The 24,738-nt window shown below is 46.9% G+C and overlaps 1 protein-coding gene across 1 annotated transcript; it reads left to right on the top strand.

The window, feature by feature from the left end:
- Window positions 1-14,439: 14,439 nt before the first annotated feature.
- Window positions 14,440-18,540, top strand: LOC119951219 (oocyte zinc finger protein XlCOF6-like). Its single transcript, XM_038774257.1, has 2 exons — window positions 14,440-14,492; window positions 16,210-18,540. Exon 2 carries the CDS (start codon window positions 16,549-16,551, stop codon window positions 17,554-17,556), a length of 1,008 nt encoding a protein of 335 aa, XP_038630185.1. The 5' UTR covers window positions 14,440-14,492; window positions 16,210-16,548; the 3' UTR covers window positions 17,557-18,540.
- The last annotated feature ends 6,198 nt before the right edge of the window (window positions 18,541-24,738 follow it).

Below are 24,738 nucleotides of genomic sequence, written 5' to 3'. Positions count from 1 at the left end.
GGCAGGGTGCGACACAACAATCGCCGCATACTCGGTATCCACCACCCCCGCCAGCAAAGCCTTGTTCAAAATGAAAAAAATCAATCCAGGAATACACTTTGTGCACGTGGGGGAAAAAAAGAAAACTCCTTTGCTCTTGGCCGTCCAAACCTCCACAGGTCACCCCCCCCCCCCCCCCCCACCCCCCCTCTCCCCATCTGTTCCATAAACCTCTTTAGCTCCTTTCCCGCAGCTCGCACCCTCCCTGTCCTTGAACTCAACTGATCCAACCTCTGATCTCTAACCGTATTGAAGTGTCCCCCATCCCCCCATGATCAGCTTGTGCGAATCCAGGTCCGGAATCTGCCCCAACACCCACCTCATAAACTCCGCGTCGTCCCAATTTGGTGCGTGAGTATTCACTCATACCACCGGCATCCCCTCCAGCTTCCCACTCACCAGATATTCCTACTCCCTGAGTCCGCCACTATATTCCCTGCCTCAAATAACACCCGCTTATTAATCAAGATCGCAACCCCCTGAGGGGCGGCATGTGGCACAGTGGTTAGCACTGGGACTGCGGCGCTGAGGACCCGGGTTTGAATCCCGGCCCAGGGTCACTGTCCATGTGGGGTTTGCACTTTCTCCCCATGTCTGCGTGGGTTTCACTCCCACAACCCAAAGATGTGCAGGTTAGGTGGATTGGCCGCACTAAATTACCCCTTAATTGGAGAATAATTAATTGGGAACTCAAAATTTATATTTAAAAAAAGATCGCAACCCCCCTAGTTTTAGAGTCGAGCCCTGAATGAAATATCTGCCCGACCCACCCGTTCCTCAGCCAAGTCTGATCCACTACCCTCAGGTGTGTCTCTTGTAACATTGCCACGTCCGCCTTCAACCTCTTCAAATGCACGAACACACGAGCCCTCTTGACCGGCCCAGTCAGCACCTCTCACGTTCCATATTCCATGTGATCAGCCTGGTCGGGGGGCACCCCCCCCCCCTGCTCCCTCCCCACTGCCGATCAACCATCACCCTTCCTCGGCCAGCCTCCAGCCTGCGTCCCCGCCTCCTCAGGCCCGCCCTCGGGTGCCCACCGTCATCGGCCTCCAATTTGTTTCCCAACACCAGTCCCTCCCCTGTCAGCAGAACAATTTCCTCCCCCCACCCCCCACCCCCCACACTAACAAACAGCAATCCCAACCCCCACCCCCCCTATACCAAACTAGTCACCTGCTCGGCCCCCACTGAGCCAGCCCACCCAGCTAGCCTGGGAACCCCCGCCCATCACGCCAGGCAGCCTCCCCCCCGCCCCCCCCCCCCCCCCCCCCCCGCTCGAACAGACAGATGCAAAACATAACAATTCCCAACAAACACAAAGAATAAAATTCCACCCACCATCCCCCCCACAGGAACAAAGTTAACCCGCAACAAAACTGAACAACGGCCCAAAAATTGGTACGAAAACACGACATACACAGCCCATAATGAAAATAAATTTAGCAGCATAGGTACAGAATTACTCGCCCCCAAGTTCAATGTCCTCCATCACCTGCCAGTCCCCTGTCCTTAACAAAGTTCTTCGCCTCATCCAGCGATCCAAAATAAAGTTCTTGCCCTTCATAAGTAACCCATAAACGAGCTGGTTACAACATGCCGAACTTCACCCCTTTCTTAAAGAGGGTCGTTATAACTTTGTTGAAGCTCGACCTTCTTTTGGCCAGTTCTGCACCCAAGTCCTGGTAAATGCAGTTTGTTATTTTCCCATTTACCGCAGCTCGGCTGCCTGGCCCACCTCAAGATCTGTTCCTTATCCAGGAACCGGGGCATTCGTACCACCATCGCCCTTGGCGCCTCATTCATCCGTGGCTTCCTTGCAAGCACTCTGTGCATCCTGTCCACCTCCAAGGGTCGAGTAAACCTTCCCCCAGCAGATTCTCGAACATACCCGCCACGTTTGCCCCTGCGTCCGATCCCTCAATGCCCTCCGAGAGGCCAACGATCCTCAGGTTCTACCTGCGTGACTGTTCTCCAGATCCTCCACCTTCTCTTGCAGCCTTTTCTGATGGTCCCTCATCAGCTCCACTGCCATCGCGGTTAGCTGGTCCTCGTGCTCAGCCACCGCCTCTTCCACCTTCTGGATTGCCTGTCCCTGGGCTTCCAATCTTTGCTCCACCCGGTCAATCCCCGGCTTAATCGGGTCCAGATCCTCTTGTCTTTGCTTGGCGAAGCTCTGCTGAAGGAATTTCACCAGCTGCTCCGTTGACCACTGGGCCGGCAATCCCAGTCCCTGAGCCTCCGCCATGTTTTCCTGGGCAGTCTTCACTACCTTCTTTGCCCAACAATGTCTCCTTTTCAGACCACTTTTGGTCCACGACTCCATAAACTGGTGGGGGATTCTTCTCCTCTACCTCACCAGTCTCCAACTTTGCCGATCAAATCCCCAATAAGTTGGGGGAAAAGGTCCCAAAAGTCCAACACGAGCGGGAGCTACCAAATAAGCAACCTCTCACTCCATGGCCACCAACGGAAGTCATCTTTGCCCTTCTGAAGCAACAAGAAAGTGGACGCCTGCCCCATCGTTTGTGGCAAGGCAACACTTTCATTGCGTCCTTGAACATTAACCATCAAAAGCGCCAGCCTATCCTTAAGTCTTTTATAAAATTCAACTGGGAACCTATCTGGCCCCGCTGCCTTGCCTGCCTGTATCCTCCCAATCACCACCTTCACCTCCCCCACCCCCATCGGCTCCTCCAACCCTGCCCTCTCCACCCCCCTCAATCTCGGGCACTCAAACCCACCCAGAAACTCCATCAGCTCCCACTCCTCCTCTGGTGGCTCCGACTTATACAAGTCCCAGTAGAACTCCTCAAACACCTTATTAATCTGTTCCGGAGCCACCACCAACTCCTCCACCCTGTGCCGCAACTAAACTCTCCCTTGCTTGAGGCCTCCCTACGTAGCTGACCTACACTCTGCCTTCCCCCGCATACTCAGACAGCCCCACTCACCCTTCTCAGCTGATGCACCACTTTCCCTGTGGATGATAGCAGGTACCACCTGTACCAGCCTCCCCGAACAGGCGCCGGAATGTGGCGACTAGGGGCTTTTCACAGTAACTTCATTGAAGCTTACTCGTGACAATAAGTGATTTTCACTTTCACTTTCAATAGGTTAAACCTCGCCTGCAACTCCGTCCTCTGCCAGGAGCCCTGGGTCCGTGTCCCCACCTACCTCCCATCCACCTCGAAAATCTCTTCGATCAGTTGTTGCCGTTCCTCCCTCTCCTTCCTATCCACCTTGTCCTTAAAACAGGATCACCTCCCTCTTCACCACCGCTTTCAGAGCCTCCCAAACCACCCGATGAAATGCCGAGCAGAGCCTGAGTTGACACCTTTAATCACAATGTCTGACGAATGGCTTGTGGTTAGAAGAAAGATGTCATTTGACAGTTCGAAGTAGAGTAAATTTGACCTGTCTGGGACACGGGTCAGAAGGAGTATAAGAACCAAGCATCGAAGATTCTGTTTCAGCAACGACTGAGGATCAACCGGGACAAATGGGTGATGGCTCAGAGAATAGAACAGACCTCCGAGAGGAATATGGGCAATTCAGTTCAAAGGGGTAAAATCTACTTATGTCTGAAGCTCTGACATCACCTCAGTCAGAGTTTCCCCGGTGAGGGGAGCGGCCCCACCCGGCGACCCAGCCCCCGCCATCTTCCTTCCTGCAGGACTCATAGCAGCACTCACCGGCGGACCTTCGCTCACCCCCTTCTTTCCAGCACCTTTCCTCTGGGACTTCGTCAGCCTCCTTATGATGTCCCTCAACAACTCATCTAAAAACTCCCTAAACCGGGCATAAAAGTCCAAAGATCCGCCGAGACTCTCGCAGGAGCTACCTAACGTGTGACATCCACCGACATGTTGTCACCGGAAGTCCCCGGAATGAACAATATCAATATGACACCAGCATCAACATATTAATGACAGGCCATTCATCTGCTCTGTCTGTGGACAGAGCTTCTCTCAGTCGGCAGCCTGCTGGCCCTGGGGAGAGGACATTGAAAAATGTTCCAGGAGTGGGATGGAATTCAGCCAATCCTCCAGCCTGTTGACACACCAGCGAGTTCAAACTGGGGAGCTGCTGTTTACATGTTCTCTGTGCGGATAGAGAGTCACTCACCCATCCCACTTCCTGATACACCAGCCACTTCATGTTTGACTGCAGGGGCTGGACTCTGCTGAGGGAAATATTCACTCTATCTGAGCCCCTCAGAATTACACACAACTCAATTCAATCTCCCCTCAGCCTCCACTGTTCCAATGAGAACAACCCCAGCCTCTCCAATCTTTCCTCATAGTTAAAATTCTCCATCCTGGGTAACATCATCATGAATCCCCTCTGCAGCCTCTCCCGTGTGATCACAGCCTTCCTGTAATGTGGTGACCAGAACTGTCCACAGTGCTCTGGCTGTGGTCTAACTGGTGTTTGAAGCAGTTCCAGCACAATCTCCCTGTTCTTATATTCTCGGCACTCAGCTAGCAAAGGGAACAATCCCACCTGCCTTCCTTTTTTTAAGAATAAATGTAGAGTAACCAATTACTTTTTTCCAATTAAGGGGCAATTTATTGTGGCCAATCCATCTACCCTGCGCATCTTTGGGTTGTGGGGTCAAAACCCACGCAAACAAGGGTGAATTTAATTTAATTTTGTTTCATTTTTCGTTTTCATTTTCATTTAATTTCATTTTTCAGTTTCATTTCATGTACAAACTCCACACAGACAGTGACCCAGAGCCGGGATCAAACCTGGAACATCGGCTCCGTGAGGCAACAATGCTAATCACTGTGCCATCGTTCTGCCCCCACCTGCCTTTCTAAGCATTGAAGAGAGAGAGGCAGTTGAGAGAGAGTGGCACCAAAGAGAAGAGAGGAGCACCAGAGACTGAGGCAGGAGAGAGAGAACGGAGAGACAGACGGCAAAAGAAGCAGCAGAGGGAGAGATAGGCACCAGAGAGAGGAGCGTCAGAGACAGAGAGGCAGGAGAAAGGGGAGAGGAGAGAGAGAGTGGGAGAGACCCTCGTCAGTAACAAAAATAAGTAATGAAATTGAATTCAGACACAGATCTGCATGAACTGACATTACTTTGTTCACAGATTAACAGAATAATCACTGTACTTAAATCAATGTTATTCACTTTTGGAATCAAATGAATTAAGGATCAGATTAATTATAACAACCCCAGTATCAGATAAGTTTGTTTAATACAGAACAGGGTTAAACAAGTGTCCAATATTAGAGGTCTCTGCTGTTGGATGCCTGGTTTCACTGTACAGCTGACAAGCCCACAGCTTCAGTGAACCCGTCTACCCAGGGTCTGTTTCTAAACCCTCATCACAGCATATTAGCTGGTTAACTATTTATATATGGTCATCATGGTCGGACAGATAACACAAAGCTGAACTAGAAACGATGGTTCTTCTTTCTGATTCCAGCTCTGACAAGGGGTCACAGCATCTCCAGCCCTCAGCTCTGTTACTGGGCTGTCATTGACATGAGCAACAGGGAGACAGCAAGTTGCCTGAGGCTTAAATGGAAAGTTGAAACTTGTGGCTCTAAACCAACTGTTTAAGGTCTCTGAAAAGATCAGTAACTTCAAAATATAAATTCTAAACCCAGTGAACAAACTAAAGAATCATAAGACAAAAACTTCAAGATTATGACTTTTACTGCAACATACAAACATAGAACATAGAACGATACAGCGCAGTACAGGCCCTTCGGCCCTCGATGTTGCACCGACATGGAAAAAAAAACTAAAGGCCATCTAACCTACACTATGCCCTTATCATCCATATGCTTATCCAATAAACTTTTAAATGCCCTCAATGTTGGCGAGTTCACTACTGTTGCAGGTAGGGCATTCCACGGCCTCACCACTCTTTGCGTAAAAAACCCACCTCTGACCTCTGTCCTATATCTATTACCCCTCAATTTAAGGCTATGTCCCCTCGTGCTAGCCACCCCCATCCGCGGGAGAAGGCTCTCGCTGTCCACCCTATCTAACCCTCTGATCATTTTGTATGCCTCTATTAAGTCACCTCTTAACCTTCTTCTCTCTAACGAAAACAACCTCAAGTCCATCAGCCTTTCCTCATAAGATTTTCCCTCCATACCAGACAACATCCTGGTAAATCTCCTCTGCACCCGTTCCAAAGCTTCCACGTCCTTCCTATAATGAGGCGACCAGAACTGTACGCAATACTCCAAATGCGGCCGTACTAGAGTTTTGTACAACTGCAACATGACCTCATGGCTCCGGAACTCAATCCCTCTACCAATAAAGGCCAACACACCATAGGCCTTCTTCACAACCCTATCAACCTGGGTGGCAACTTTCAGGGATCTATGTACATGGACACCGCGATCCCTCTGCTCATCCACACTACCAAGAATTTTACCATTAGCCAAATATTCCGCATTCCTGTTATTCTTTCCAAAGTGAATCACCTCACACTTCTCCACATTAAACTCCATTTGCCACCTCTCAGCCCAGCTCTGCAGCTTATCTATGTCCCTCTGTAACCTGCAACATCCTTCCGCACTGTCTACAACTCCACCGACTTTAGTGTCGTCTGCAAATTTACTCACCCATCCTTCTGCGCCCTCCTCTAGGTCATTTATAAAAATGACAAACAGCAACGGCCCCAGAACAGATCCTTGTGGTACGCCACTCGTAACTGAACTCCATTCTGAACATTTCCCATCAACTACCACTCTCTGTCTTCTTTCAACTAGCCAATTTCTGATCCACATCTCTAAATCACCCTCAATCCCCAGCCTCCGTATTTTCTGCAATAGCCGACCGTGGGGAACCTTATCAAACGCATTACTGAAATCCATATACACCACATCAACTGCTCTACCCTCGTCTACCTGTTCAGTCACCTTCTCAAAGAACTCGATAAGGTTTGTGAGGCATGACCTACCCTTCACAAAACCATGCTGACTGTCCCTAATCATATTATTCCTATCTAGATGATTATAAATCGTATCTTTTATAATCCTCTCCAAGACTTTACCCACCACAGACGTTAGGCTCACCGGCCTATAGTTACCGGGGTTATCTCTACTCCCCTTCTTGAACAAAGGGACCACATTTGCTATCCTCCAGTCCTCTGGCACTATTCCTGTAGCCAATGATGACCTAAAAATCAAAGCCAAAGGCTCAGCAATCTCTTCCCTGGCTTCCCAGAGAATCCTAGGATAAATCCCATCTGGCCCCAGGGGACTTATCTATTTTCACCTTGTCCAGAATTGCCAACACTTCTTCCCTACGCACCTCAATGCCATCTATTCTAATAGCCTGGGTCTCAGCATTCTCCTCCACAATATTATCTTTTTCTTGAGTGAATACTGACGAAAAGTATTCATTTAGTATCTCGCTTATTTCCTCAGCCTCCACACACAACTTCCCACCACTGTCCTTGACTGGCCCTACTCTTACCCTAGTCATTCTTTTATTCCTGACATACCTATAGAAAGCTTTTGGGTTTTCCTTGATCCTACCTGCCAAAGACTTCTCATGTCCCCTCCTTGCTCATCTCAGCTCTCTCTTTAGATCCTTCCTCGTTTCCTTGTAACTATCAAGCGCCCCAACTGAAACTTCACGCCTCATCATCACATAGGCCTCCTTCTTCCTCTTAACAAGAGATTCCACTTCTTTGGTAAACCACGGTTCCCTCGCTCGACCCCTTCCTCCCTGCCTGACTGGTACGTACTTATCAAGAACATGCAATAGCTGTTCCTTGAACAAGCTCCACATATCCAGTGTGCCCAACCCTTGCAGCCTACTTCTCCAACCAACACATCCTAAGTCATGTCTAATGGCATCATAATTGCCCTTCCCCCAGCTATAACTCTTGCCCTGCGGGGTATACTTATCCCTTTCCATCACTAACGTAAAGGTCACCGAATTGTGGTCACTGTTTCCAAAGTGCTCACCTACCTCCAGATCTAACACCTGGCCTGGTTCATTACCCAAAACCAAATCCAATGTGGCCTCGCCTCTTGTTGGCCTGTCAACATATTGTGTCAGGAAACCCTCCTGCACACATTGTACAAAGAATGACCCATCTAATGTACTCGAACTATATCTTTTCCAGTCAATATTTGGAAAGTTAAAGTCTCCCATAACAACTACCCTGTTACTTTCGCTCTTTTCCAGAATCATCTTCGCCATCCTTTCCTCTACATCCCTAGAACTATTACGGTGGCCTATAGAAAACTCCCAACAGGGTGACCTCTCCTTTCCTGTTTCTAACCTCAGCCCATACTACCTCAGAATAAGAGTCCCCATCTAGCATCCTTTCCGCCACCGTAATACTGTCCTTGACTAGCAGCGCCACACCTCCCCCTCTTTTGCCCCCTTCTCTGAGCTTACTAAAACACCTAAACCCCGGAACCTGCAACAACCATTCCTGTCCCTGCTCTATCCATGTCTCTGAAATGGCCACAACGTCGAAGTCCCAGGTACCCACCCATGCTGCCAGTTCCCCTACCTTATTTCGTATACTCCTGGCATTGAAGTAGACACACTTCAAACCACCTACCTGAACACTGGCACCCTCCTGCGAAGTCAAATCTGTGCTCCTGACCTCTATACTCTCAATCTCCCGTACCCCAAAACTAATCTCCAGGTTCCCATGCCCCTGCTGAAACTAGAAGCAACAATGCCTGAACACTATTTTTATGGGGAATGTATGCCTTAAACTATAAATAGAACATTGCCCTTTCATTTTTAACACAATAAAAAACCACACTCCATGGTTACGTCGCTGAAGTTGCCACTCAATTCTCCTGGAACCAGCCCAATGTGATTCTTCGTTCCTGTGTTTACTTCCATTCTATTCCTTAGCCTGACTGGCAACCCTTAACCCCAGAGGCGTCTTTTGCAGTGATGGTTCTCCTGATGATATTCAGGTCCTGATAAATAATAATAATAATCTCTGTTGTCACAAGTAGGATTACATTAACACTGCAATGAAATTACCGTGAAAAGCCCCTAGTCGCCACATTCCGGCACCTGTTTGGGTACAGAGGGAGAATTCAGAATGTCCAAATTACCTAACAGCACGCCTTTCGGGACTTGTGGGAGGAAACCGGAGCACCCGAAGGAAATCCACGCAGACACGAGGAGAACGTGCAGACTCGGCACAGTGACCCAAGCCGGGAATCGAACCTGGCACCCTGGAGCTGCGAAGCAACAGTGCTAACCACCACGCCACTCATAACCAAGTGACTCTTCCAAATCCTGATGTCCTTTTTTCGGTAAATGATCATCTAATATCCTGTACAACAAATGGAAATGACGAACAGACAATTCTAGTTCCTATGAAACATTCTTTCCTCACTCATTCCTCAAAAGCTGTAAATCTCCATCCCACACACTCTCCCTCCATTCTCTCCCTGCTGTATCTAATATTCATCCTCCCAATTCTCTAAAGGTGCTGATTCAGTCTGACAGATCCATGCTCACTGCTTCCCGGTCCTGGACAGAGGCCTGAAAATCTCCATGCAGACTGCCAGACAGAAATATGTACATTACTGAACTCAAAATGTGTGCAACACACAGACTGGATTCACTTCCTTTCTCTTCAGTTGCTGCAAGTCATCAATGTCCCCTCAGAATGAGAAAAGAAATGGAAAGATAAAGTAGAATTGGAGCGGCTGCTGCCTCTTGTGGGCCATTCGAGAACGAGAGGTAATAGTCTTCGGATAAGAAGTAGCAAATTCAAAACAGAGTTGAGGAGAAACTGCTTCTTCAAAGGGCTGTGAATCTGTGGAATTCACTACCCCAGAGTGCGGTGGAGCTGGGACACTGAGTAAATTTAGGGAGGAATTAGACAGATTTTTAATCGGGTCCACACAAATTGCTGAACTCGGAGGGAAAAAGCAACATGATGGAATTTTCTCTCAAAGTCCAATTCCTCACAGGCAGCTCTCAAAATCCAGATGGATCGCCAGCAATCAGCAGTGTGGTTCCTGACCAAGTTAATCTGACCTTAGATATGGAAAACCTTTGAAGCCGTCACAAATCCTATCCCAGGGTCCAGATTGTACACAATCCAATCGGAATTTTATACAGCAACAGGAAGCACAACCACTTAACCAAGGAAAACTGGGAAGACTGTGTGACCTGGGAAAGAAGATCTCTTGGGAAGGTTCAAGGAAAGTGAATCAACCAATAGTAAAGTGAACTCTTGTTGACAACAGCACTGGGACTCTCGAGCAAGCTGAACTTTCAAACATCTAATATGACCATCAATTCACTCGAGACACGAGAGGAAGTAAACTGTGGTTTTAATAGACCTACAACTGAGCCTGCCTGCGACCAGAAGAACTGAGGGCAGACTCACAAGACCGCAGCACTTTATACTTCTGGTAGTGGGAGGGGCCATGGACGGAGCCAAGGGTGGAGCCCTGTACAAGCTCCTCATCTCCCCCTGTGGGCAGAGTCGCGCAACGGCTCACAGACCTAGCCCACAAGGACACAATGCTATATAGTGTGAATTAAGCATTATACATTCACCACAACCTCATTGTCACATTGGGTTAGTTTTGTTCAGGGTTAAGCTTATAGTATTGCCAAGGTGATATGTTTTATTGTAAAATGGGAAAAAGAGAAACCATTATCTGAACAGTGTGTAATAAAGACATTGTTACCGTGTTTATAATGTTCAAATATGTTGTAATATGAAAGGATTCTGAAAACATGCTTACTTCAGAAGCTTTATTCCTTGGGGATGGGAGGGCATGTGATGACCCAGGTACTTTGTGAAATACCTTTAATAATCTAATAGTAAGATTAATAATAATTATTAGTACTGTTTTAGTATTATTTTAGGAAAATACTTTTTTGTGTAATGAACCCTTTAAGACCCAAAGTGAAACTGGAGATTCTTCTGAAGGAGAGGAATTGATTTCTTGGTTCTGAGGTCATCAGTTCCAAGAAATGACCATGTGACCTGAGATTGCTCTGGGAACGTAAAGCTGAAGAAGCCAAGGCTGAATAGACAGATAATCGTATATTCAGTTACACTTTCCGTCCCACTGAAGCAGGTTCGGTTGCTGGGGGTAAAGGACAGACACAGTTAATAAAGAAACCTGCAGTTCAAAACAGAGCGTGGAGCTTCCAACAGATCTGGGTGTTGAAGCAGTGCACTGAGAATACAGCAAGGACTGTGTTACGTCGCGTGTTACACAGTAGGAAAGGACAGCTAGCTGAAGGCTAGGAGAGCAGGGGGATGTGGATCGGAAAACACCACTTGCTTCTATTTCAGTTATGCGAAATCCAACCATACAGTTTAAAGAGATCCAAAAATGGAGTCTCTGGGGACATAAGAGCGTCACAACCCGAAAGAGAGAGCATTTACAGACGTGCACTTTGTTGGTGTCCACAATATTCACGGACCTTGGCGAGAATGCGGCTGTTGGTGGAAGTGACTCGAAGGCCAAGTCCATTGGGTGGGAAGTGAGGTATCCGACATTGCAGAGGGAGATTGGGAAGACTGTGAGATTGTCCATGGTGCAACATTTCCACAGGAAGTAATGTGAGGGCTCAGAACAATGTGGGATGTATCTTTGTTGTACTGACTATTAAAGTGAAATTTCTCTTGTCCTGTGAAATATCCAGTCCCTGTTAATTCAGGTTTGTGTCGATTTTAGTTGGTTTGTTGAGTAAAAGTTTGAAAATGTGAAATTTTGTCCATTGGTTTTCTTTCCATTGGAGATTCCTTTCATTTAATAAGTTATAAATCTCTACAGAGATGGTAACGATAGACAGAGAGGCATTAGGGCAGTGGAGGAGGCCATTCTACCCATCGGGTCCATGCTAACCCTGTGTAAATCATCCATTCAGTCCCATTCGCGCCTTCTATTCCCGTACCCCTGTGAGTTTATTGCTCTCAATTCCCCATCCAATTTCCTTTTGATATCTGGGAAAGGTGGGAGGAACTAAAGGAAATCCAGTTGAATCTGGCACATCCGCTGTTTATTATTAAGACCTGGAAGATAATAAGGTGTTTAGTTAATAAACAAGTCAAACCTGGATCAGGTCAAAAAAATGGGGACATCCAATAGGGTTGGTGTATCTGAGATGCTGAAGCTGTAAGTTAACACGTTAAAATATTTGAGATAGACAGACAGACAAACATTAGAACTGGCCCCAATCCCCATTAAAACACATTTACGGGAAGTTTAATAAGGGGATCTCCTCTACTCATTCAGCTCCTGGCTGATCTACACCTCGACTCCATGCTCCCGTCTTTGCTGCTCTTTGCGCAGGGTTGGGTTGATGAAGGACGGAAGCTGGCGAGGTGAGACTGGGGGAGGGGACCGTGGGCAGACTCGTTCACTGGAGCTCCACAGTGAATCTATCCAACGGCCACAGCGCCCTCTGCCGTTAAAGGATGCTGTGAAAATCCCCTTGTTGCCACACACCGGTCCCTGTTCAGGTACACTGAGGGAGAATTCAGAGTGTCCAATTCACCTAACAGCACAACTTTCAGGACTTGTGAGAGGAAACTGGAGCACCCGGAGGAAACCCACGCAGACACAGGGAGAATGTGCAGACTCCTCACAGACAGTGACCCAATCCCGGAATCAAACCTCGGTCCCTGGCAATGTGATGCAAAGGTGCTAACCACTGTGTTACTGTGTCGCTTGTAGATGCGACACACTGCTGCCACTGGGTATCAATGGTGGAGATGGTGAATGGGGTGCTGATCATGTGCCTACTTTGTCTTGTATAAAACAAATTCCGATTTGAATAAGACTGATAATTAAGCACTTTAAAGAATTGATTAAAACCTGATAAATTAAAATAATCCAGTCCATTTGAAAGGAAAGAGCTGCTCTTCAAAGATATATTGGTACAAATTACATGAATCTTTGTAGTTGAATTGAATATCTTGACTCCTCACACGGACACCTGGCTGACAAGAGGCACTGATTGTTTCCAGCTATTGTTCAATGAACTGAAATGTTTTTCTGGGAGTGAAACTGTTTCTCTTTAACCCGGAATCTACTATGTGAGAGTTAAAGGCAATACACGGCTAAATTACATTGCATATACAGCACAGAAACAGCCCAACCAATCCATGCCAGTGTTTATACTTCACTTGAGCCTCCTCTCATGCTTTCCCATCTGACTCTATCAGTGTATCCCTCTGTTCAGTTTTCCCTCATGTGTTCATCCAGCTTCCCCATAAATATATCGATGTTATTCACCTCCACCAATCCCTGTGGTAGCGAGTTCCATATTCCCACTACTCTCTGGGGAGTTTCTCCTGAATTCCTGATTAGATTATCTCACATTCATTGTTTCTAGTTTTTGTCTTACCCTTACAAGTGAAAACATTCTTCATGTGTATCAAAACCTTTCATAATTTGCAGCCCTCCATTAGCCCCTCAGCCTTGTATTTTGATGAGAGCAGTGACCCGGCCGATTCACCGTCTCCTGATAGGTTTAAAGTCTCACACTAAAAATCTGCAGACAAAAATGCTTTGTTCACACTTGAGCTCAGCGCAGCGAGTGCAGGGATGGAGTTACAAGGGAGCCTGAGAACAGCAGATTCACTGAGATTGGGTGGGCTGGTCGGATCTGTGTGAATAAACCGGTTAATCTGACTGTCCATGATCAGGGACTTGGTGTTCTGGGTAGTGGAGGAGCCCAAGTGACAGCCTTCAATAACAGATTAATTTGCATTTATACACCACATTTAATGTAATTAAACATCCCAAGGTGTTTCACAAGGATATTGTAAATCCAGGTTTCACAAATGATTTGATAAAATTGTCCCAGCTCATGATCATGTGACAGAAAATACTGCTTCTTTCTGTCTCTGCCTCCACACACTCCTTCCCTATTGATTGTAACACTAATTCATCCCACTATCCTTCTGCTTTTCCCCCAATTCTCCTCCCCGAAGGTGCTGACTCTCGGGTTCAGCTTCACACAGCTGTTGCCCTCCCCAATATGTCACCCAGGTGTCTGAAGTTAACAAACTGTTTTCTACGGGGGATGTCAAAATCAAACCCAATGACATGTACTTTGTGTCTGGAATGGGGTCACTGCCCCACCACTCCCACTTTCATCCAAGTCCCAGGAGTTTGGAGACTGGTTAGGAGATGGTTAATGGCGGCTGAATCACCCATAATCCGCCTCGCCGGGGAAACCGCTCTATCCACCGGGCGTGGGGCGGCCCGGGACTGCGCATGTCCAAAGGAGAGGTAACCATGCGCAGTGGTGGTTATTCCTGTTAGGGTCAAAAGGGCATCCATGACCACGTGACATCCGTTGCCCATTTTTTTCAGTCGGCCAGCAGCCAATCGGAAGAATTCGAGGACCGGAAGGACTCTGGTCCTCCAGCCAATCAGCGCGCGGGCTTTGTGTTAATGACGTTTCAGCTTCAGACAGACTGAAACATCCTGCTGTGCCCAACATCTGTGAGTAAAACACTTTCTTTTCTCCCCCTTTCATTTATTTTCTCATTCTCACCTTCAATTGGTCACTTGCAGCAACTGAAGGGAAAGGAAGTGAATTCAGGGAGGGTGCAGATCTGGACAGCTTGGCCCAGGTCTCTCTCTCTCTTAAAGACATTGACATCCTTTGCTCCCTCAGCTTGATACATTTATTTGGCTAAAAGGATTCACTAAATTTACAGTGCAGAAGGAGGCCAATTGGCCCATTGAGTCTGCACCGGCCCTTGGAAAGAGCATCCTACTTAAGTCCACCTCATCCCCGTAACACAGTAATCTCACCTAAACTTTTTGCACACAAAGGGCAATTTATAATGGCCAATCCACCTAACTTGCACATCTTTGTACTGTAGGAGGAAACCGGAGCACCCGGAGGAAACCCATGCAGACGGGGGGGGGGGACATGCTGACTCCACACAGGCAGTGAACCAAGCTGCGAATCGAACCTGGGACCCTGGAGCTGTGAAGCAACTGGGCTAACAACTGTGCTACTTTGCTGCCCCTGATGGAGCAGGGTCTTGTGTTAAAATGGCAAGCAGGGACAGCATGGTGGCACAGTGGTTAATCTCTGCTGCCTCACGACGCCGAGGTCCCGGTTCAATCCCGGCTCTGAGTCACTGTCCATGTGGAGTCTGCACATTTTCCCCATGTCTGCTTGGCGTTGGCCCCTACAACCCAAAGATGTGCAGTGTTGGAGGATCGGCACGGTAAAATTGTCCCTTAATTGAAGACGGGAAGGTCAGGGTCCTGAATGCGCACAGACCGAAGGTGCTCAGCAAAGCGACCACTGCCATCTAGGACAAGAGCAGTAGATACCTGGGAACCCCACCACCTGGAGGTTCCCTTCCAAGTCACTCACCAGTCCGACTTGGAAATATATTGCCGTTCCTTCACTGTCACTAGGGCAACATCCTGGAACTCCCTCCCGAACAGCACAGTGGGTGTGCAAGGAGACCACTTACCACCACTTTCTGAACGGCAACTCGGGATGGGCAACAAATACTCACCTAACCAGCGACGCCCAAATCCAGTAAATTCATTTTTTTAAAGTAAAATTAGAGTACCCAATTTTTTTTTCCAATTAAGGGGCAATTTAGCATGGTCAATTCACCAACCCTGCACATCGTTTTACGTTGTGGGGGTGAGACCCATGCAGACACGGAGAGAATGTGCAGACTCCACACGGACAGTGACACGGGGCCGGGATCTTCAATGAATTTAAAGACATTGTAGTGAAGCTTTGGCATTCTCTACCCCAGAGGATTGTATTTTCAAGTATTTTCAAGACAGATTGACATGTTTCTCAATATTGAACATATCGAGGGATATGGGGCATAGTGTAGGAAAATGGTGCTGACGTAGATCGGCCAATGATCCCATTAAATGGTTGAGAAGGCTTGATGGGCTGAATCTCCGACTGCAGCTCCTGTTTGTTATGATCTGTGTCCAGGACAGGAAGCAGTGAGCAGGGATCTGTCAATCAGCCTGAATCAGAACCTTCAGGAGAATTGGGAGGGTGAATATTAGATACAGCAGAGTGAGAATGGAGGGAGAGTGTGTGGGATGGAGATTTACAGCTTTTGGGCAACAAGAGAGGAAAGGATGTTCCTGAGAAATTAAAATAATCTGTTCTGAATTTCTATCCTGTACTGACTGTGATGTCTTTTGTAAACTCATTTTACAGGATGTTAAAACGATAGGATTTACAGACAGCAATCTCAAACATCACGTCTAGTTCTGACAGTCACTCGATTCATCGGCCATTATCTAGAAGGAATAATGTTTGCCCAACCTGTTGGCCTTAAAAGATTTTAAACGTCATTGTGACTGGAAAAGCACCAAGACACACACACCTGAGTGAGAGTGTCCCAGAGCACTGACTGTGGAAAGAGCTTTAACCAGTTACACACCCTGAAAAAAACATTGCACCTTTCATAGCGGGGAGAAACCATACACGTGTTATGTGTGTGGTCAAGGCTTCAACTGATAGTCCAACCTGGAGAGACTCGAGGAGACCCAAAATATGGATAAAAGGTGGAAATGTGGGGACTGTGGGAAGGGATTCAGATTCCCATCAGAGCTGGAGACTCATCGACGCATTCACACAGGGGAAAGGCCATTCACCTGCTCTCAGTGTGAGAAAAGATTCACTCAGTTATCCCACCTGAATTTACATCAGCAAATTCACACTGCGGAGAGGCCATTCACCTGCTCTCAGTGTGGAATGGGATTCATTGAGTTATCTCGCCTGAATTTACATCAGCGAATTCACACTGGAGAGAGGCCGTTCACCTGCTCTGACTGTGGGAAGGGATTCAGTCGGTTAATCAACCTGCAGACACACCAGCGAGTTCACACAGGGGAGAGGCCGTTCACCTGCTCTCAGTGTGAGAAGGGATTCACTAACATGTCCAAACTGCGAAGACACAGGTTTGTTCATGCTGCAGAGAAGCCGTACACGTGCTCTCAGTGTGAGAAGGGATACAATGACTTAACCAACCTGCGAAGACACCAACTTGTTCACAATCAGAAGCCATTCACCTGCTCTGTGTGTGAGAAGGCATTCACTCAGTTATCCAGCCTGCAGACACACCAGCGCATTCACACTGGGGAGAAGCCGTTAACCTGCTCTCAGTGTGGGAAGGGATTCACTTACTTATCCAACCTACAGAGACACCAGCGAGTTCACACTGGGGAGAAGCCGTTCACCTGCACTCCGTGTGGGAAGGGATTCACTGAGTTATCCAGCCTGATGGTACACCAACGAATTCACACTGGGGAGAAACCGTTCATCTGCTCTCAGTGTGGGAAGGGATTCACGGACTCATCCAGCCTAAAGAAACATCAGCGAGTTCACACTGGGGAGAAACCGTTCACCTGCTCTCAGTGTGGGAAGGGATTCAGTGATTCATCCAACCTGCTGACACACCAGCGAGTTCACACCGGGGAGAGGCCGTTCACCTGCTCTCAGTGTGGGAAGGGATTCTGTGTTTCCTCGTCCCTGCTGAGACACCAACAAGTTCACAATTGATTACAGTGACGGATTCTGCTGTTATTGTTTCTGCTTCAATTACATCCAGGGCTGCATTTCATTCTCTCTTCTCTTTCCGTCTCAGGGAATCTCAGACAGGAAAAAAGTGATGCAAACGTGGCGAACAAGAAATATTAAAGATTCATTAGGTCAAAGGAAGAGGCTCATAAAATGGCCAAAATGAGTGTAAGCTTAAGGATTGGGAACTTGTTTTAGAATTCAGCAAAGAAGGATCAATAAACTGATCAAGAGAAAACTGGCGAGAAAGATAAAAACTGACTGGAAAATTTCCTATGGAAATGTGAAAAGGAAAAGATTAATAAAGACCAATGTGGGTCCATTCCAGGCAGAGACAGGAGAGTTTATAATGGGGAATAAGGAAATGGCAGAGAAACTAAACAATGTGTGTCTGTCTTCACGGCGAAAGATACAGGAAATTGAAGGGGACCAGTGAACACGAGGGACTGAAAGAGATTAGTATTAGTTTAAAATTAGCACTGGAGAAATTAATGTGGTTGAAAGTTAATAAATCCCCAAAAGCTGATGCTCAATATCCCAGAGTGTTGAAAGAGGTGGCTGTCGAGATTGTGGATACATTGGTGATCATCTTTCAAAATTCTATCAATTCTGGAATAGTTCCTGCAGATTGGATGGCGGTAAATGTAACCCCACTATTTAAGCAGAGAGAGAGAAAATGGAGAACCACAGACCCTTCAGTCACAGACATCCGTCGGAGAGAAAATGCTACTATCTATTATAAAGGATGTGATAATGTACGAATTAGGAGCAGGAGTAGGCCACTCGGCCCCTTGAGCCTGCTCCACCATTCAATAAGTTCACGGCTGATGTGATTATAACCTCAAAACCACATTTTAGAACATAAGAACATAAGAACTAGGAGCAGGAGTAGGCCATCTGGCCCCTCGAGCCTGCTCCGCCATTCAATTAGATCATGGCTGATCTTTTGTGGACTCAGGTCCACTTTCCGGCCTGAACACCAGAACCCTTAATCCCTTTATTCTTCAAAAAACTATCTATCTTTACCTTAAAAACATGTAATGAAGGAGCCTCAACTGCTTCACTGGGCAAGGAATTCCATAGATTCACAACCCTTTGGGTGAAGAAGTTCCTCCTAAACTCAGTTCTAAATCTACTTCCCCTTATATTGAGGCTATGCCTCCTAGTTCTGCTTTCACCCGCCAGTGGAAACAACCTGCCCACATCTATCCTATCTATTGCCTGCATAATTTTTAATGTTTCTATAAGATCCCCCCTCATCCTTCTAAATTCCAACGAGTACAGTCCCAGTCTACTCAACCTCTCCTCATAATCCAACCCCTTCAGTTCTGGGATTAACCATTTCTTCAAATGTAAATGAGAATCAAAGGGCAAAGAAGGAGGCCATTAAGCCCACCATTCCCATTAACCTTTCACCCCCTTGCTTGGCAAGAATCTGTCCAGCTCTCCCTAAAAAATATTCACAACTCTGCTTGCACTGCCCTTTGAGGAAGAGAGTTCCAAAGACTCGCAACCCTCGGAGAGAAAAAGTTCTCCTCTGCCTTAACCGAGCAAGCTATTACTTTTAAAGTGACTCCATTTCTAGATTCTTCCACAAGGGGAAACATCCTTTCCACATCCAGCCTGTCAAGGCCCCTCAGGATCTTATACGGTTCAATCAAGTCACCTAAACTCCATCGGACACAAGCCCAGCCTGTCCAATCATTCCTCATAAGACCAGCCTCCAATTCCAGGTAAACCTTCCAGTAAACCTTCTCTGAACTGCTTCCACCACATTGACATCATTCCTTAAATGAGAGCAATACTGTACACAGTGCTCCAGATGTGGTCTCACCAATGTCCTGTATAATTGAAGCATAACCTCCCTACTTTTGTATTCAATTCCCCTCACAATAAACAATAACATTCTATTAGCTTTCCTAATTACTTGCTGTACCTGTAAACTCACCTTTTGTGATTCATGCTCTTGGACACCCAGATCCCTCTGAGTCTCAGAGCTCTGCAATCTCTCACCATTTAGATAAGAAGCTTTTTTATTCTTTGTGCCAAAATAGACAATGTCACATTTTGCCACATAATACTAGATTTTACAGATCTTTTCCCATTCATGTAACCTATCTGTATCCCTTTGTAACCTCATTATGTCCTCTTCACAATTTACTTTCCTCCCTATCTTTGTATAATAGGATCATAGGAGCAGGATTTGGCCATTCAGCCCGTTGAGCCTGCTCCACCATTCAATACGATCATGGCTGATCATTCACTTCAATGCCTTTTCCCCCCACACTATCCCCATGTCCCTTTGTGTTATTGGGATTTAGAAATCTGTCAGTCTCTGCTTTAAGCACACTCAATGACTGAACTCCCACAGCCCTCTGGGGTAGAGAATTCCAATGATGCACAACTTGTAGATTTCTATAGATCAAATGATTGCCCTGTTCTATTCCCGTATCCCTGTTGGTTTTTTTCCCTCAAAAGCCCATCCAATTTCCCTTTGGAAACATTCCATCATCTCCGCTTCTACCCCCCGGTAGGAAGTGGGTTTCAGGTATTTCCCAAATACAGCCAAACTCTGGTTCAAGTCGAAGATTTTCTTCAAATGTTAACAAGAATCAAAGGGCAAAGAAGGAGGCCATTAAGCCCACCATTCCCATGCTAGCTCTTTGAATGAACAATCTAATTGGTCCCATCACCCTGCAAGTTTATTTTCCTGCAGAATCTGTCCAGTTCCCTTTTGAAAGTTACAGTAGAATTTACTTCCTGCACCTTTGTCAGGCAGTGAATCCCAAATCACAACAAGTCATTCTGTTTTAAATCAAATACTTTCATGAGATACTGTGTTTGGATTTTCACACGGTATTTGAAATGCAGTGAAAGACATGGTTGTTACATAAAATCAAGTCTCAGTCTTCATGAGTGATCTTTGTGAGTGGACCGAGTGTGATATATCCAAGTTTGGGAACTAGTTCTAAAAATAAATTACATTTATTTGAGCGGCACAATGGCATAGTAGTTAGCACTGTTGCCTCACAGCACCAGGGGACCCATATTCAATTCTGGCCTTGGTCACTGTCTGTGTGGGGTTAGTACGTTCTCCCTGTGTCTGAGTGGGTTTCCACTGAGTGCCCTGGTTTCCTCCCACAGTCCTAAGATGTATGGGTTAGTGGGATTAGCCCTGATAAATTGCCCCTCAGTATCCAGGGATGTGCAGGTTAGGTTATGGGGTTACGGGTGAGTGGATATGGGTAGAGTGCTCTTTTGAAGGGTTGGTGCCGACTCGATGGGCTGAATGGTCTTCTGCACTCAAGGGATTATATATCTATTTCTATAACACCTTTCATGACGACACAATCTCCTAAAGCTTTTTACAGCCTTTGAAGTACTTTTGAAGTGTAGTCACTGTTGTAATGTTTGAAATTCTGGGTCTGCCTCATTAATAATATTTCTTTTTTTATAATTAATCACTCGTCATCTTCACTGTTATAAGTAACAAGGTTAAGGAAGTCAAGTTAAACTCTGAAACCTGACTGGACCTTTATTTTAAAAATTCATTCTGTATAAACCAAACTGTTTCTCAAAACTGCTGAATGAGGCGAAATAGTTTAAAGTAACAAATTGTTCCAGAATTTTGTAAAGCTACAGGGTATCATATCCTGCCAAAGTCTGGCTCGCGTCTGAGACTCATTGTTCAATCCAATCAAAGTTAGTAAGAAAGAAAATAATTGTCTTCCATAAAACAGTCTTTTTCAACCAGTAGATATTGTATTAACCAAATGTATTAATTAAAGATTACTGTATTATTGAGCTGCCAGTCAGTAACAGATGACGGATTAAGTATTGAGCCTTAATTGAGTGACAATTAAATAATCAATAATGAATCAGTAGTTATAGTGAAAGACTGGGTTTTATTTGCTATAAAAACGTAAAAGCTTAATTGTTGTGTATGTAAAGAATGTGCAATGAGGATAAATGTACCGGCAAGAGAGACCTTCAAGCTCTGATTAGCCTCAACATTTGAAACTGTCTGAATAAGGGATTGTATAGAATCAGGTAAAGGGATAGTATGAAACAGTTCTATTGTATTCCTGTCTGAGATAATGAGAGAAGGTGGTGTCAGTAATTGGGGATCCAATTAAATTAATCCAGTGACCAAATTGACCAATTGTCATGTTACAACAGACCCAACTCTGACGGGAGGTAATGGTCACTTTGCGGATAAAAGTAGAGATTCCGAAGGTCTTCCTTGCTGGCCAAGTACTGAAGACTCCTGAGGCCGAGTTCGAAGGAAATTACTGTCAAAGAAGGAGCCAGACTCCCGAGGCTGAATTCCACAAGAATTACTGTCAAGAAGGAGCCAGAGAGGGTTACGCTGCTACAGACTGATCACCCACATGAAGTTGGAAAAGTCAATGTCTTAAAGTTTCATTGAATAAACTTTTTAAATTTAATATCAAGAGAATTCTGTCTTTCCCTTAATTGCTTTGTCTGATCCAAAGTGAATTTATTAAATGGTAACTTGGGGGTGGCTGAGATCAATTTAGTTCCAGAAAAAAAGATCAGAAAACATAAATCTTCAATTTAAAAAGTTGCATTTCTATAGCACCTTTCACAACCACAGGACGTCCCAAAGTGCTTTACAGCCAATGAAGTACCTGTGAAGTGTAGCCACTGTTGTAATGTGGCATGTGCAGCAGCCAATTTGCACACAGCAAGATCCCACACACAGCAATGTGATAATGAGCAGATGATGTGTTTTTAGTGATGTTGACTGAGGGATAAATATGGACCAGGACACCGGGGATAACTCCCCTGCTCTTCTTCAAAATAGTGGCTGTGGGAACTTTTACACCCACCTGAGAGGGGCAGACAGGGCCTCAGTTTAACATCTTATTTGAAAGAAGGCTGTTCTGACAGTGCAGCACTCCCTCAATGCAGGGACCAGGAATGTTGGATGTGATTTTTGTCCTCGTGTCCCTGGATTGGGATTTGAATCCACAACCTTCTGACACAGAGGTGAGGGAGCTGCCCACTGAGCCACGGCTGACACTATCGACAATGCAAAGTTCGAAAGGGAAAGTTACCCGTTAAAACTCCCACCCTTTGTCTTCCCTCTCACCCACTTTCCCTAAAGTACATCAATGTAACATGAAAAGGGGTGGCACGGTAACAATAGAAACCCCAGCATAAATAACATGGCTTTGGTTGACAAATGTTGAAGTCTCAGTTTGGAGCCACAAGTTTTGGCTTCCCATTTGAGCCTCGGGCACCTTTCTGTCTCTGTTGCTGGTGTCAATGAGAGCCAGGAGACAGAGCTGGGGGCTGAATTTAGCTGAGAATAACGGGGCCTGGGCCCCAGTTGGAAAACTGCCATGGGCATTGCACTAATAGAGAGACAGGAAGGTGCTGGAGGACTAACTGGGAAATGGGTTCCAACCAATTGTTATATGGATCACTCAGAGCTAAAGAGAAACCCATCTCTTTAAATACATATTCAGGGAAGAGGCTGCAATGAAATCTGTCCCTTTAAACCTGCACAAAAGCAGGAGGCTCAGATTCACAGGGTGTGGGAGGAGACTATTTGGCCCATCATGCCCCTGCTATCTGTTTGGAAGGACTCACTGATTCATCCAACTGCTCTGCTCTTTCCCCACAGCCCTGCAAATTCTTACCTTTCAAGTGTTTACCCTTTGGAAAGATACTATTGGATCAGCTTTCAGGCAGATCAGAACCGCTCGCTGTGTCAAAAAATAAAATCTCATCTACCCGACTGGCTCCTTTGCCAATTACCTTGGAGCAGTCATTTTCAAATCCAGCGGCACGACCCGTGGGTGGGTCCTGGGCGGGTATCGGGAGGGTCGTGCCGTGGCGTTCCGGATCACGGGAATTGGTGCTCAACGGTGCAACCGGTTTTTAGAATGCCGGCTGTTCCCTGCGTAGGTGCCCCCTCAGCCGTGTGCAGGCCCGGAGCCCAGCGGGGTAGAACGCGGCCTCCTGATGTCAGTGCGCTGACCCAGGAGCAGAATTTTGTTTTAAATGGCTGGAGTCTTCTGTCTGGAGTGGTGGCAGACAGCAGGCCGCACTGACATCACGTACTCTGGGCGCACGAGAGTGATTCCTCCATTTTGAGCTCCAGGGCCTCTGGTGAACAACCCATGAAGAAGAAGCTGCGAACAGGAACAAAGCAGCAAAAGATGATTACTTGAGGTATGCGTTATTTATTGTCCCACTGCAAATCAGGATTCAAAGTGTGTTATATGCAGGGAAGCACTGGGAAATGAAAGTTTAAAACCCTCAAAACTTCAAAGAGATTTGATGACGAAACATGGCGGGCGCGATTCTCCGCAAATGCGGAGAGTCGTAAAGGCTGCCGTGAAACTGGCCGTGTTTCACGGCAGCCTCCGCGCCCCCTCCCGGGACCCGATTCTCCCCCCCCCCCCCCGGGTCAGGGCTAGCAGCGCGGCCCCATGAAGAATGGCATCGCGGGCTTAGCGACCATCGCTAAGCCCGCACGCCAAGCATCATGGCGGCTGACGGCACAATGACGTCAGCCGCGGATGACGTCATCACGCATATGCGTCAAACCCGCGCATGCGCGGGCCGTCATGCCCCTCAGCCGCCCCGTGGACTGATCCTGCGGGGCGGCGGAGGAACAAAGAGTGCGTGGGTATCGGACCCGCTGCCTACGATCGGTGCCCACCGATCGCGGGCCCATGCCACCCTTGGCACGGCCGTGGTGCGGCCATGCCAATCGGTGCCATGGTTGTCCGGGACGGCACTTTGCGGCCGTTTTCACGAACGGTGAGAGCAGGTGTGTTTGTGTTCGTGAAAACGGCCGTAAAGGCCTGGAAACTCGGCCCATCGGCCAGGGGAGAATCGCAGTTCGCCGTAAAAAACGGCGAGCAGCGATTCGTGTCGTGGGCCGGCCATGGGGGGGGGGGGGGGGGGGGGAGAGAATAGCGGGAGGTCGGGAAAAATGTCGGGAAGGCCCTCCCGCTATTCTCCGACCCGTCGTGGGCAGCGGAGAATTGCGCCCGGCGAGTTTGAGGATAAATGTCTTCATTTTTTTCAATGGATGCAGTGAGATCCTAAATAATCTGCTGAAGTCATTATCAGGGCTGAAACATTAAATAACAAAGCAAGTGAGATCGTGAGGACCAAGCAGGC

Source organism: Scyliorhinus canicula, chromosome 17 (assembly GCF_902713615.1).
Source record: "Scyliorhinus canicula chromosome 17, sScyCan1.1, whole genome shotgun sequence".
NCBI classification, from domain to species: domain Eukaryota; kingdom Metazoa; phylum Chordata; class Chondrichthyes; order Carcharhiniformes; family Scyliorhinidae; genus Scyliorhinus; species Scyliorhinus canicula.
This window is presented reverse-complemented; position numbering and strand designations above follow the sequence as displayed.